Raw genomic sequence first — 14,114 nt, 5'->3', positions numbered from 1 at the left:
TTCAAAGAGACGGCTCACTGCTTACTGGCATCATTTGTGTATGAACCCATTTGCAGCTCTGTGGCTAATGTGTACGCTTTGCTGTATGTCTAGAATTTTTTTATAAATTATTGAATCTCCCGCTGCATGCAAGATAAGGTTAGTCATGGGTTTTTACCTGTAAGAAAGATATCAGCTGCAGAAATTTGTCACCAGATGACTGAAGTTTATGGCCCTAATGCAATGAATTAGGGTAAGTAAAGTGCAGAAATGGGTTAGGGAGTTTAAAAATGGCAGTGGAAAAGTCCATTCCAGAAGGAATTGTGGTTTTGGTGTCAGTGCCGCATTTAAGGTACTTGCAGCTCTAGGCCAAATTACTTGAGTGGCCCCCACCCCTGTGGTGAAAATTCCCTGTGATAGTGGTGAAATCCTGAAAATCTCCAACGATCATCATCATTATACTCCTCACCCGAGATCGCGGATGAAATCGTGAACATCTCCCGCAGGCCACAATTACGGAGAAATCATCATGTCACCCAGGATCAGGGTGAAATCGTGAACACTTACCCTAAATCAAGGGACCGCGACTGCGGCAAAATCGTGAACATCTCCCATGGGTTGAAATGGACATCATCACCGACACTCGCGACCACAACGATATTGTGAAAGTCAACCTCGGGCCTCAATGACGAGGACATTATCATCACACCTGTGACTGCAGTGAAATCGTGAACATCTCCCACGGGCCGCAATCACGGGGATATCATCTTCGACACTCGCGACTACAGCAAAATCATGAACATCTTTCTGGGGCCGCAATCACGGGGACATCATTGTCGTCACCTGCAATTTTTTATGCAAGGAAAAAGGAGAAGAAATGAAGGAAATGTTGAGTCAAAAGGTTACTGGAGACAAGACATGGCTATCTTATATCACCTCTAAATTGAAGCAACAATTAATGGAATTACAGCACTCAATTACCCCCGTAAATTTCAAAGCCAAAGCCCCTTTAAGAATGGCCCAAGTGTTCTTCATCAGAATTTACACAGCCATTTTTAAACTCCCCATTTCTGCACTTTACCCTCACTCATTGCATCAAGGCCATAAACTTCAAATCATCTGGCAATAAATGTCTGCATTGAATATGTTCTTGCTGTCAAAAACCACCTGACCTTATTGTGCATGTGGCGAGAGATTCAATGATTTTAAACATTTTCTAGAAACACAGGAAAGCATACACATCAGCTACAGAGCTGCAATTGATTCTGTTCACAAATGATGACAGTAAGCAGCGAGATGCCTTGTTGCGGCATACATTCAAATTACGGAGCTGTACGCATAAACAGCTATTATTTTAATAAAAAAGGCACCTTTATTTTCATATTCAGTAGAGAGGAAGAAAATAGTTAAACCTAAACATAGCACTGTGTAATTTATCTAAAGTTAAGTAATATATTTTAGCTAAGACCATTTTATAAAGTAGCCGTTTCAGTTCAGTTCTTAGAATTAAAAAGTTTCACATAACAGCATTGTTTACTTTCACAACATCATAGTATTTTTTTTTACTCATAAAAACACCAATGAGGTTCAAGGATTGAGAGAGAAGAAGTAAAACTGTAATGATTCGAACTTCAACTAATCAGCCGTTCAGGCCAATTTAATTGTTGAGTGGTGCAATTAGTGTTTGGAACATGTTTCGTTGCATCACTGTCAGTGGCAATGAGAGGTTATAAACCAAAACATAACCTCTCTTAAAAGTTATGAGTAGTGATTTTTAGTAATTAAAACACTATCATAGGTAAAGTAGTGTACGCAACTTGCGTAAATAGAGTTAACGACACGGGTAGAAAATTTAAGGTACGAGGCGAGAGTACATTACATTTTTTACTCGTGTCGGTAACACTATCTTTACGCAATCGCTGCGTAAACCACTATTAACATAGCCTACCGGTAGTGTACTTCCTGTGTTGAAGACAATGGTAGAAAAGCGTAAGAAATTTGCTGCCAATTTTACGTTTGCATCATTGCATCTCACTTTTTCTCGGACAAAAAATACAATCTCAGTAAAATCCCACTCATATGTCAAACAAATAATGCAAACTTACCAAACTATTGAGAAATTGAAGTAACAATTGATTGCATTTAGTTATAAATGTTAACAAATCAGAGAGCCATGACATGAGTTTTCCTTCAGAAATCTCTTTATTTTAACTAGTCTAAATGTGTTCGTAAGGTGTTCTTTGCTTTACCCTATACAATTCAAAAACATGACTTTGAACAATAAATAAATTAAAAGACCTTAGAATTACGTTTACTTTAAATATTACATAACATAGTGTTTAAAAACAGAAAATGCTCAAAACTTGCTAAACGGACAACAAGACAAATTTTGGTCACATGTACCATAAATGATTGCAGGAAAAGAATGATTCATAATATTAAGTAAATTAAAGTACTGTAGTAATTGTTGTAAGTACTCAGCTTAAGTAGAGTACATAAGCTATGGCCTATTCATTGATAGACCAAAGTAATATAATTTAAAACATTCACATTCTGTAAACAAATCTTCATTATAGTATTTCAAGAATCAGATCTTTTCAAGCTCTCTAATAAAAAATGCTAAAAGGGTTTAACATAAACCTAACTACAAAGTACAATACTGAATCAACTTATATGTAACTATAAAATACTAAAAAAGTTGACGATGTGCAGAAAAAAACATCGCCACAACTTCTTAGTCCCACAACACTTTTTTTAATTTTTCTTAAATCAGCTTATTATGTGTTGTTAATTTTACGGAAAGAAAATAAAAATATGTCTAATAACACTTGAAACATATTTACACTTATTCTGTAAAATCTAAAAACAGTGTCAGTATAAATGTAAATACAGGGTGGCTGAAAAGTAACATACACCTCCCCTTAACTTTTCAACCATTTGAGATATTTGAAATCTGTTTGCGGCAACCTTCTTAGATATGAGGGGCTACAATAATTATGGTCAATTTTGAAAATTTTGCTCTTAGGGGTAGCGGGGGTAGAGGGTAGCTCAAAGTTTTCAAAGACAAGTTTAGTCGAGTTTGGTATAATTTTACAGGTCTTGACGAAACATAACAATTGACATAAAGAAAACCAAAATCGGGCCACCAATAACAAAATGGTGCCCTAAAACGTTTCAAATCCAAATAACCATGAGGATGGTTGAAAATTAACTTGCACCCCTTTAACTTTTTAACTATTTGTTATATTTGAAATCGGTTTGCGGCAACTTGTTTGGACATGAAGGGCTACAATAATTATGATCAATTTCAAAAACTTTGCCCTTAGGGAGCGGGGGTGGGGGTACCTCAAAATTTGCAAATAGCAAGTATAGTCGAGTTTGGTATCATTTTACAGGTCTTGAAGAAGCATAACAATTAACATACAGAAAATAGAAATCGGACCATTAAAAACAAAATTGTAGCTAAAAATTTATAAGGCAATTAATGGTTATTAAAAGTAATTTTGAACTGTCATTTTGTTATTAATGGTCCGATTTCTATTTTCTTTATGTTTTGTCAAGACCTGTAAAATGATACCAAACTCGACTATACCTGTAGTTTGAAAATTTTGAGCTACCCCCTACCCCCACTACCCCTTAGGGCAAAATTTTCAAAATTTACATTTATTGTAGCCCCTCATATATAAGAAGGTTGCCGCAAACAGATTTCAAATATCTCAAATGGTTGAAAATTTAAGGGGGGGTGTAGGGGTATGTAACCCCACCCTGTATATGTTTCAAGTGTTGTTAGAGTTTGTAATTTCCTTTTACTATTCTGTTTTACAATGGTTAATTGTTTTGAATTCAATTGGTTAAGTAAGTAGCATATGCCTAATACCTACGTTTTAGATTACTATTTAAAATTCTGAAATAATTCTAGTCTTAAGATATCTTTTATGACAACTACTATACTACCAACTAACTTCCTTCAAGTTCACCAACAAAATATTCTTCTGTTGAGCTGGCAAAACAATATGAGACTAAAATGGGCAAGAGATGGCCATCTTTACAGCAAATTGGTACAGTCATAATTATAAGAATAATTTCTGTTGTTAAAACTTAAACCAACCAACGAAATATTGGATGATTGAATTTTTTAAGCTTAACTTGGACTGTCACCACACTATAAGGCTATAACAAAAAAGCTTTAATAATCTTCCCCGAAAAAAAAAACTGTCTAAATTTTACATAAGATGCCTCAATTTGTGTAAAAGAAGAGTTATTGAAATCTAGTAGAATATATTAGAAGCTCAGGAGTATCTTTAAGAGACTTTGGGAATGTAGAAAGTTGTGATTAACAGTCATGATACGGTTAAGAAATGGAGAGGAATCGTAGATAAAATCAAAGTCCTGATAGGGGACTGGAACAGCTCATTTTGCAGGAGCACAAATTCCCATTAGCAGTTTGGGATGAAAGCCCAGAAACCTCAATGGCCATGGCTACCTCATAGCTATAACACTACGAATAGAAAAAGAGAACTCTCAAACTACTCCGTTCTCGATGGACTTCTTCACTGGTATTTTCTCAATGTGTTTATCATGAATCGGAACTTTGTGGAACTGTCTCTGAATTTCAGAGAAAGTCATGCCCGTCGTCTCCGGGACGTACATGTAGATCAGCCAACTGCCGAGGAGACAGAAGGTGGCAAACATGAGGAAATTACAGTACATGCCAAACCCGTCAGCCAACACCTACACAACAGACGTAAACATACAGATAACAGTTTTGAGTTTTGTCTTAGAAAAGCAGTTATGGAGAAACTTACAGATTCTTTAATTCCTGAGAGCTTGGATATTTTCTTTCTTTCAGAGGCTATGACTAGATATGCTTCATTCCATAGCTAGAACCTTTTCACATCAATGTCCCTCATTCTCCAAGGCCTCCAGAATCAAGAGATTTGTCAAAATTGTCTGTCACAGTAAAATTTAAAAAAAATCAGTACACGTATTGTGTTCATAATACAAAGATTCTATTAAAGGCTAATACCGCTAATACCTTATTCATAGTCACTGATTATTTCTGATTATCAAAAGGCAGGACTCAATTTGAGGCAGATTACAGTGGAGCAGCCATGCAACCTCTCTATCAAAAATCCTCTTTAAAGTTTTTGTACTTTTTGTTGCTATCAGGGAATGGGCAAAGACTGGGAGCAAGAATAACGGATATTCACAGTTAAAGAATGAATAGTAGCTCCCGTTTGAATTTAACAACAAATTTAACAACTTCACATAGTCATACCTGGTACATCTTTATGCAGATGAAGCAGGCGATAGTCTCGGTGATGTTAGAGATTGCTGAAGCTTTTCCACGAGTGTTTGACGGGAAAAATTCCGCCTTGAGCACACAAACGAGTGGGCCGAGACCAATACTGAACAGCACACAGTAGCTGGCTATGCAGAGGAAAGCTATCCAACTGTACTGGCTGACGTATACCTCAGTCTCCAGCTCTAGGTAGTAGTAGACGACGGCACACAAATCACATATGGCACAACCTGCAACAAGTGATCAGTGATTTGTTAACTCAAAAAGGACACCAAAAACTTCCACAGTTAAAGCTATAAACCACAGTTTTATTTAAACAGTTATAAAGAAACTAGAGTAAAGAAGTCTCGATTACCCGATCTTTGGTTATGCAATCTTCTATGTTATTTGATCCTCCCTGGGGACAATTCCTTGAGATACGAATGTACATTTTCACTGTAGCAGTGTAAGCCGAGACAACCCATTTTGTCACCTCTGTACTTGGAAAATTTGTGTCTAGCTTTAGGAACCTGCTTGCTGCATGCTATGTACCTATTTGGTTCATCTACTCATTGTATATACCTAGCCTACTTCTGCTACCTCTCACACCTTAGTCTCTATGGAGACCTGTGGCAAAGAGGACAAGTATCTCTTTATCTTATGCAAGAGCTGACCATAAATTAAGGTCTCCATCCAGCTCCCGTCACAGCCAAGCAAATTAGTTAAAATTTGAAATCAACATTGTGTTTCTTACTATCCACTTTTCTAGTTGGTTCCCACTCTTATGTGACAATTAGTCTTCTCATAGCATTCAAAACGCTGTGAAGGAAAATTAACGAACACCTCCCAGAATCACGTTCTCTGATTCTATGGAAGAGATCAATGCCTGGTGATTATTTTTGACAGATGTGTTTGGAGAAGTGTTTCGTTGAACAAATGACTAAAGGAGTAAATACAAGGTCGCACACATTTGGACAAGGCCAGCAGTGGGTTTCCATCATTTTACTTCGAGACTATGGATTGAATTTGACTGTGGATTGAATTTGACTGTGGATTGAATTTGAAGAGCATTTGCTTGTTGACACACCTGTTTCAACAACCTACTGACCATAGAATGACCGTGTCTCCTAGTTTTAAAATCTCTCTTGTTAGGTTGCACCGGCGATCCTCATGTAAAATCCCCTAACTTTGGTAACTGCTACAAATAAAACTGATGAACAACAGCAGTCAGCCTACAGCTTGAAAACATTGTGCAAGTGTTTGAGACTGCCCTCAGCTCTCCCTCCACCTCTTGCGCACATTTAGTTAGTCAAAAAACTTGACTCCATTTATGTCTATTCACGGAGATAATTGTGGGCTTCACTCACCTTTATTTTTGTCTGTGATGTCTGGGACTCGTCAAAACACACATAAACACATATATACAACACACAAATCGTGCACGGCATAAAAAGTCCGACGTTTCTCGGAACTCAAAAAAAAACGTTCAGCTTCCTCAGGGTGGAAAAATAATATTTTTATCCCGCACGCGGGTCGAACGCCTAACCACGACTGCTGGATCAGCTGAGCTTGGAGGAGGACGGGCGGGGGCGGGGGCGGGGGTAGGTGCATTGTCCATTGTTGATAAGCCATTCACGCTCATGGCCTTATCTCGTAGTTGTTCTAGTTCGTCTTTAACAATGTTTAAGTACACCGTACTGACATCCACCGATGGTCGTGAAAGTGGCTCGTCTTCTATTGCCCTGAAAAGCGACTCTGCCATATTTCGTTTCCTCCAATCAGACTCCTTGTATAGAATTGCAGACAAACCCCAATCAACAATATGATTCGTTTCTACAAAGTGCTCACATATCTTAGAGCCATACCTATCCTTGTTTTTAACTTTTTTGTGCTCATTTATTCACACTTTAACTGGTCTAGAAGTTTGGCCCACATGTCCATTCATGTCTGTCAGACCACAGAAGTCTAATCAACAAATCAAGGCCCAAACTGGGACCAGTTGAAGACCGTAGATAGATCCTGAACCCTTGTATCGAGGGATTACTTATGAACATTAACAAGTTCACAAATATGAAATATGAATGAATTTCACAAGTATGAGAATCACAAGTTTATATGCCAATTTCGACACTTCCAATGAGTTCACAGTACTGTATTCATAAAACAAGAAATTAGAAGAGGAGAAATAAGAAAGTGGGGCGGAAAATATGTGCTTTACGCAGCCCTAATGAGTGTTCAGCTGATCTGATAAAGCATTGTTTTGTAGTTTGTCTGCTGGCTACACGTCACCTTGCAGACAACGGCTGGGCTTCTAATACTACGGTAAGACTTGGACCTGGGGTGAGAACCAGCTAGCAGCAGTGGATGAAGTACGGAAAACGATGTTGGTCTAAACATTAAACTAGCTCACTTAGCTGCGACGGAAGCTTAACGGAGACCTTAAACTATGGACAACCCTTGTATTTTAGTGGCAGTAGTGGTGTATTTACTTTTTCCCTATGTTCTATGTTATTCAAGATAATGGATTAACTCGTTCGCTACCGCAATAGTACAGTACTAAATTTTTCATTCATATGGACCAGCGACGCACATATGCGACAGCCGGTTTCTACCCATAGAATGACGTTGCATATTTGTGTCAGTGTCCAAAAGTTATTCACAGTACAAGCAGACCGCGGGCCAGTGATGTAGCAGAGTAAAAATCTGTTTTGCTAACTATCAATCATATGATATCACTAATCATCATATACTCAGACCAAAGTGACGCACATATGCGGCAGACATATCTATAGACCACTGCAAAAATTCAGGGCCTTCAATTAGACCGTCACAAAGACGATATGGTTATGGAAGATATGGTTAAGCTTTTTTAACCATATGACACCCGGTCTCTGTTTAGTATTAAGATGTACACCACGGTCCGTGGCAATGACCTCAGCGTCGCAAATAAAAGGTGATTGGTAGCGAACGTGCTAAAACTAAGAGAATTAGTGGTTTCAGTTATATACAATCTTAAATTATTCTACAGGTTTGCCAACGATAAAATTTTGTTCCTTATGGTTTTTGACGTGTGCAATGGATTTATTATTATTTTCTGTGCTATCCGCTCCACTTTTTGACCTTGCTGTAGCTGGTCACTCACCTACTGTTGATACCATCAACAGTGGCCGCCGTCCAACCTTCTCCACCAGCGCAGCACCCACGAACATGGGAAGAAACAGTATGAATCCCATGAGTATTGACCACTCGTCTCCGTTCAGCACAGAATCCCCTTTGGCTGTGAAAGTCTTGGTCGCGTAGCTCACAATGCCGAGGTAGCCACTCATGTATTTGGCTATAAGCGCTACCTGGACAATCAGCAATGCTCGACGAGTGTCAGGGGTCTTGAGAAGGTCCCACCACGTTCCTGTCGACCTAAAATAAATGTAACAATAACAAATGTAATAGGTAAACATATTAGATAAGATATAGATAACTGTTTAACGCTGGAGTCTGCTGCGATTACAGCTATTTTAGCTATATTACTAAAACAATGCCCATGTACACAACTAATCAATTAGTCTGTGATTTAGTGGTTTTTTTTATTAGCTGATAGAATAACAATCAAACGTTGTGCAAGTCTAACATTTCAAGAAAAATGAAATGAACCATACTTACTCAGTGTCTTTCACTTTGGAAACTCTAACACTAATTTGACAGCTTTTATACCAATTGTCAATCATTGAGATGGGTATGTATCACCATAGACTAACCAACACAAGTAGACTTCTCATCCCATTGTAAATTTTGAAGCACGTTTTTCGTGTCTAGTTCATGTACGTGACACATGGGCGCTAGTGTCAACGAAACTTTGTTTCTATTATTTTAGGGTTAATTTCTTGATTTGTGCTTTACTGTTTGGTTATTATAACTAGGGGACAGGTTATTGTTTATGATTAGATCGTATTATTTGGTGTAACGAGGTTTTAAATGGCTGTAATAACGGGAAACAAATTGTAAACAAAACACGACCTCTACAGAAAACCGTACAGAACTAACAATAAAATTGTCTTCAGCTGTTCCATAAGGATGAGAAATCTACTAAGGGAGTATGTTTTATCTATGGTATCACCTAGGTGCGTATTTTAACCCGATTATGAGTAAAGGATGAGAGTGTAGAATGGTTTGAGATGATCTGTGTAGCTTTGTCACTGACTAAGATCAGCTGTTTCATTAGGCAAGATCATTAATTTACAGTTCAATGATCAGAGATAGCTGTATCCAGTTTTGAACCATCAAAAAGCTACTGACTCCTCAGGATCGATCTGGCAACCTTTTGATTGTCAAGCAAGCATCACATAGAGCTCCATAGAGTTTTCAAAATACAATTAGACCTAGGAGTTTAATAGACACAACCGAGTTTTTAGTTATACAAATCTTAGTATATTGCACCCCCTCCCTTCACCTCATATCCTCCTCCACACTCTGTTTGATAGCATGCAGCTCCTCCTGTATCCCCTGCACACTGTCCTCCCCATACAGCCACATCAGTGACTTAGCTGCCTCACCATCCCGGTTTTTCATCACTAGGTAGTATGGTGATTCCGGCATGAAGACGAACGTCACCACAAACACCACAGCCACGGCCAGATTGGCGTAGGCAAATGCTTGATACGACATGTACGGACCTGAGAACAGACCAGTCAACAATATGACAAGATACTTAATGTTACGTCTAGAACCATATATTTTTCTGTTTTTATTCTTCGCTGTAATCGACCTTAACTTCAGCTCCAAGGATTACTTAATTAGGTAAGTAAATTTGCATCGTATTTTCCCATAATCTTATTATTTTAAAAAAACTGATAATTTAAAAACTATTTTTGACGGGCACACACTCAGTAAGGATAAGCAAAAAGTATCAAATTATCTGATTAGTGCAACTCACTTAAACAATACTTTCTCCATATACTATGGTATAGGGGGAGAAAGTAAAAACACCCGTCTCATTAATGTAAAGTGAATTTTCCAACCAGGCTCTGTCACAGACAGTACACACTTAACTTCACCAAGATGGGAACAGAACCCCCAACCCTGCTATGCTGTCTCCTGGTTAGAGGGATAACGCCTGGGCCTGCTGCTCTACTGATGGGATGGAAGTCTTCCATACTAACAACTCTGGTAAACCCAACCCAAAGCCCAAGCCTAGAAGCAGTTCTAAACTTGATACTCAGCTTGCAGCAGATGTGAGGCACAGCTCTGATGGATAGATCATGATTGGAAGCTTTTAGGTAACTCTTGTGTCCGAAATATCAGCATTTAAAACTCAAAAAGGTTAGTCACATACAGAGTAACTGTTTTTTGGTATCGTTTGAGTCCGATACATCATCATTTGGAGCTCAAAAGGTTAGTCACATAAAAAGTAACGTTTTTTTATTAGCAATTTATTTTTTTCTAGACAAATTTCAGATTATGTGCATGGATTCATGTGTCGATTCAGTGTGTTGAGAATACAAACAGAGATTTAATGTCCAAAGCACTTGTTTAACCAACTATTTTAAAAATTTTACAGCTAAAAACTCCAAAATCAGAATGGGTGAAAGACTAATAATATTTAAGATTGCTCAAACCCTCTTTGAATCTTGGATCTCAATGATATCTAGTAAACATACCTAGGCAGTAGCAGTAGACGATACCAGCATATAACATTCCCTGGTTGAGAGCGCTAGAACTGCCTCTAACGCTGGGCTGAGCTATCTCTCCAGTATACACCGGCACAGCTGTACACATGATGCCAATGGCTATACCCTGCAAAACAGTTGAAGTAAGTCACCGGTTGAAGTAAACATCATAAATAAGATGGACAAATGCACCTGGTCTTGTCATGAAAAGTGCAATGTGCCTACTCCCCAGTAGAAAGTGTGTTGCCCACACTACTTTCCTTCAAATAATGTCAGGGATAACACAAGTACAAGACCAAATGACAAACCAACAAACCTTATACTGTTCACTCAAATTTTGGCGGTTTTAGGGGAAGAAATCAAATCTCTCCACTTAATCCTAACATTAAAATATTAGCTCAATAGCTGAGGTTTGCCAACACATCAATCAGCTGCAACATATACAGGGTGTCCATAAAGTCTTGGCCTGACCAAAAAGAACAAAGGAAAACAAATAAACGAACAACACAATTATTGAATCAGCTGCTAAATATGAAATTCTATAACATATTTACCGGTTATAAGTTAACCGTTCACAGACATCTCGTATAATTTTAGTTCACTACACTAGGGCCCACAAGAGTCTGCAGTTGGCGGCAGCCAATAGCAAGACTGGTCTAGCACGACTTGCAACACCACCCATCCGGGTTTACTAATTTTCGACACTAATTAAAATATACTAAAAAATATTTTCAAATCAGCTGGTATTATTAGATTTGGCAACACCGCGCGGTCCTTATTGGCTACTTCGAAGTCACGTGGTAAATAGGCTTCTCCCTCAACTGCAGACTCTCGTGGACCGTACTGTAGTTCACTAGATATGTTCAACTGACCTGTATGATTCTCTCCACATAGAGCCAATAAACGGAGCGAGTCATCAGTACAATGATCCAACTGATAATGTAAAGGGGTCCAGTGATGAGGATACAGGGTTTGCGACCCCACACGTCCACTAAGCTACCAAATGGGATTGGTGAAAACAGGTTTCCCACCTAAAACGCAGTGAAATTAGTTATTTTGTCACAGTACAAAAATTTGTTTTAAAATTAATAATATATAAACTGGTAGAGTAGAAGAAAAAACTGAACGAAACTAAACTGTACTAAGCTAAAACTATAGTTATTTGTGCAACTAGTGAGAAAAGTGAGCAATTGACTCACTCGAGAGAAATCCTTACTCACGAGCCTGAATGGTTTCTCGAGTGAGGCAATTGTACTTTGAACTCGAGTTGCACATTATACTTTTCCTACAGTTACCATAAAACAAATAAATTGGTGAAGAAACATAACCTATTTTTACACAGAAGTGAAATTTTAATATAACATTAAACGTGAAGTGACAAATACAACAGTACAACAGCTGACCAGCTGATTTACAGCCAGTGCTGCCAACGCATTTCGCGCGCATACGACATTGCCTGCATGTTACGCGCTCATTATTTCGTGCCTTCACGTTGCAAATCTGGAGTGAGACAAAGTAATTACAGTGAGACAATGTTAACATTGTCTCACTGATGAGCGAATTGGCCACTTTGCTTTCTCAAATCAGTGAGAGAACATGTACATTGTTAGGTAACTGTAGGAAAAAGTTCTATTTATAGATATTTAATACAGAATGTCAGCTATAGCAATACTCCATATTCTATCTATGTCTATACAATTAATTAACATTTAACTCCATAATATGTTACCTCGACGAACGCTGCGACCCAGGAGCTCTGGTCCGGTGTCATTTCTATCTCGCTGCTGTTGGTCAACAGTCGCGGCAGTACAGGGGACGTCCATCCATACGACGCTCCACACAGCATCATGGAGATGCATGCTACAAATAAAGTCAGTAAGTTTGGTAGCACAGAGGGAAAAGTCTACGTGCAAAACTAAAGATTAATTTCCTCGTTTTGTGAATTTGTATAGTCTTTTTAATGGAAAAGGAGGAATGAAAACTAAGCCACTGCCCAACTTAGCACAATATATACCTTCCAATTTGCTGCATTAAAGTCTTATCTGTGGCTAAGATTTTACTATGACTGTAGGAATCTGTATAATATAGTATTTAGTATTACAGTAATATCTTAGTAGTTCGGCCGCTTAGAAAACGACCTGCGCGCTAATGCTAAACCAATGCTGGAGGAGGTCGCTTTCTAAGCGGCCGACCTATAGTAAAGCAATCAATGGTAAGAAATCAAATTTTATACTGTTAAGCTGGCATGGTTAACAGCATTTAAAGCATTACCATGCTATCAACCAATTGTGGTAGTGACGGAAAATGCATGGGAGGTGCAGGATTTGGATGTTTTAGTGCTACTTTTGTAAATGTTTTTCTGTGTATGTTTTGTATTTTGTGTATGGCACAACAGTGAGTAACAGGTATCAGGATGGTCTTAGAAAACACGGGTAAAGCTGGTGTACAATATAAGTTTAGGAACTAAAAACGGCTTCCCTTTGGCTCACTCCTTATATTTGCATTCAATTCTATTTTTTATACAATCTTTCAACTTTAACTAGATTTTCACTGGTTACCGTATAACTTTCTTGTCTTGCGTTAGCATTAGGAACCTGTCAAGTTGACCTATCCGTTGTCATAGGGGACTTCATCCTTTAATGCTTTAAGTAAATTCATCTGGGAACTGCAATTGCTGAGAACAATCTGTCACATATAATAACTATACATCATAGTAAACCTCTCCTTAACCTGGTACCTTTTTCGAGTAGGTACCATGGAACCATATTGTTTATTTTGGAAAAAATATTTGTTTAGTGGACACATAAAAGCCTGTTTGCCAATGTCACTGTTAAGAGAAAGATTATCTTTGGAAGTTTCGCTTGAATACACAAAAGAAGTAAACAACGTTGTTTTTTAACCAAATAAATAAATAACAGTTTTACCACATTGCATTGTTGACAATAGTCAGCTGTGTCGGAAAAACTTGGGGTGTTTTCCAACCCAGTGATACCAACGGCTGCAATGTCGGACATGTTGATTGTGTTAAATTGATGTACAAAATTGTTTACTTCTTTTATGTAGATCCAGTATATCATAAACTGATGATCCATTCCTAAAACCATTAAAATAACACGGATACCTACAGATTATTTGCAGATACTATGGAAGGTTGTAGTACTATGGAGGCATTGCCTAAAGTCAACGGAAGAGTA

At 38.1% G+C, this 14,114-nt stretch overlaps 1 protein-coding gene across 1 annotated transcript in view; it reads right to left on the bottom strand.

Annotated features, from left to right (window-relative positions):
• Positions 1-566: 566 nt before the first annotated feature.
• The window catches only part of LOC129001019 (facilitated trehalose transporter Tret1-like), a 29,606-nt gene continuing 16,058 nt past the window's right edge, over positions 567-14,114 (bottom strand). The window contains exons 2-8 of the mRNA XM_054428149.1: positions 12,650-12,780; positions 11,793-11,951; positions 10,912-11,047; positions 9,705-9,927; positions 8,403-8,674; positions 5,258-5,511; positions 567-4,710 (exon numbers count right to left, since the gene is read on the bottom strand). Of these exons, the coding sequence (XP_054284124.1) occupies positions 4,501-4,710; positions 5,258-5,511; positions 8,403-8,674; positions 9,705-9,927; positions 10,912-11,047; positions 11,793-11,951; positions 12,650-12,780 (1,385 nt within the window). The 3' untranslated portion in view covers positions 567-4,500. The remainder of the gene's footprint in view (positions 4,711-5,257; positions 5,512-8,402; positions 8,675-9,704; positions 9,928-10,911; positions 11,048-11,792; positions 11,952-12,649; positions 12,781-14,114) is intronic.

Source organism: Macrosteles quadrilineatus, unplaced genomic scaffold, assembly GCF_028750875.1.
Source record: "Macrosteles quadrilineatus isolate MER2022 unplaced genomic scaffold, UCM_ALF_1.0 Scaffold_8__2_contigs__length_117827958, whole genome shotgun sequence".
Lineage (NCBI taxonomy): Eukaryota > Metazoa > Arthropoda > Insecta > Hemiptera > Cicadellidae > Macrosteles > Macrosteles quadrilineatus.
Note: the sequence above shows the minus strand (reverse complement) of the source record. Positions and strands in the feature narration are given on the sequence as shown.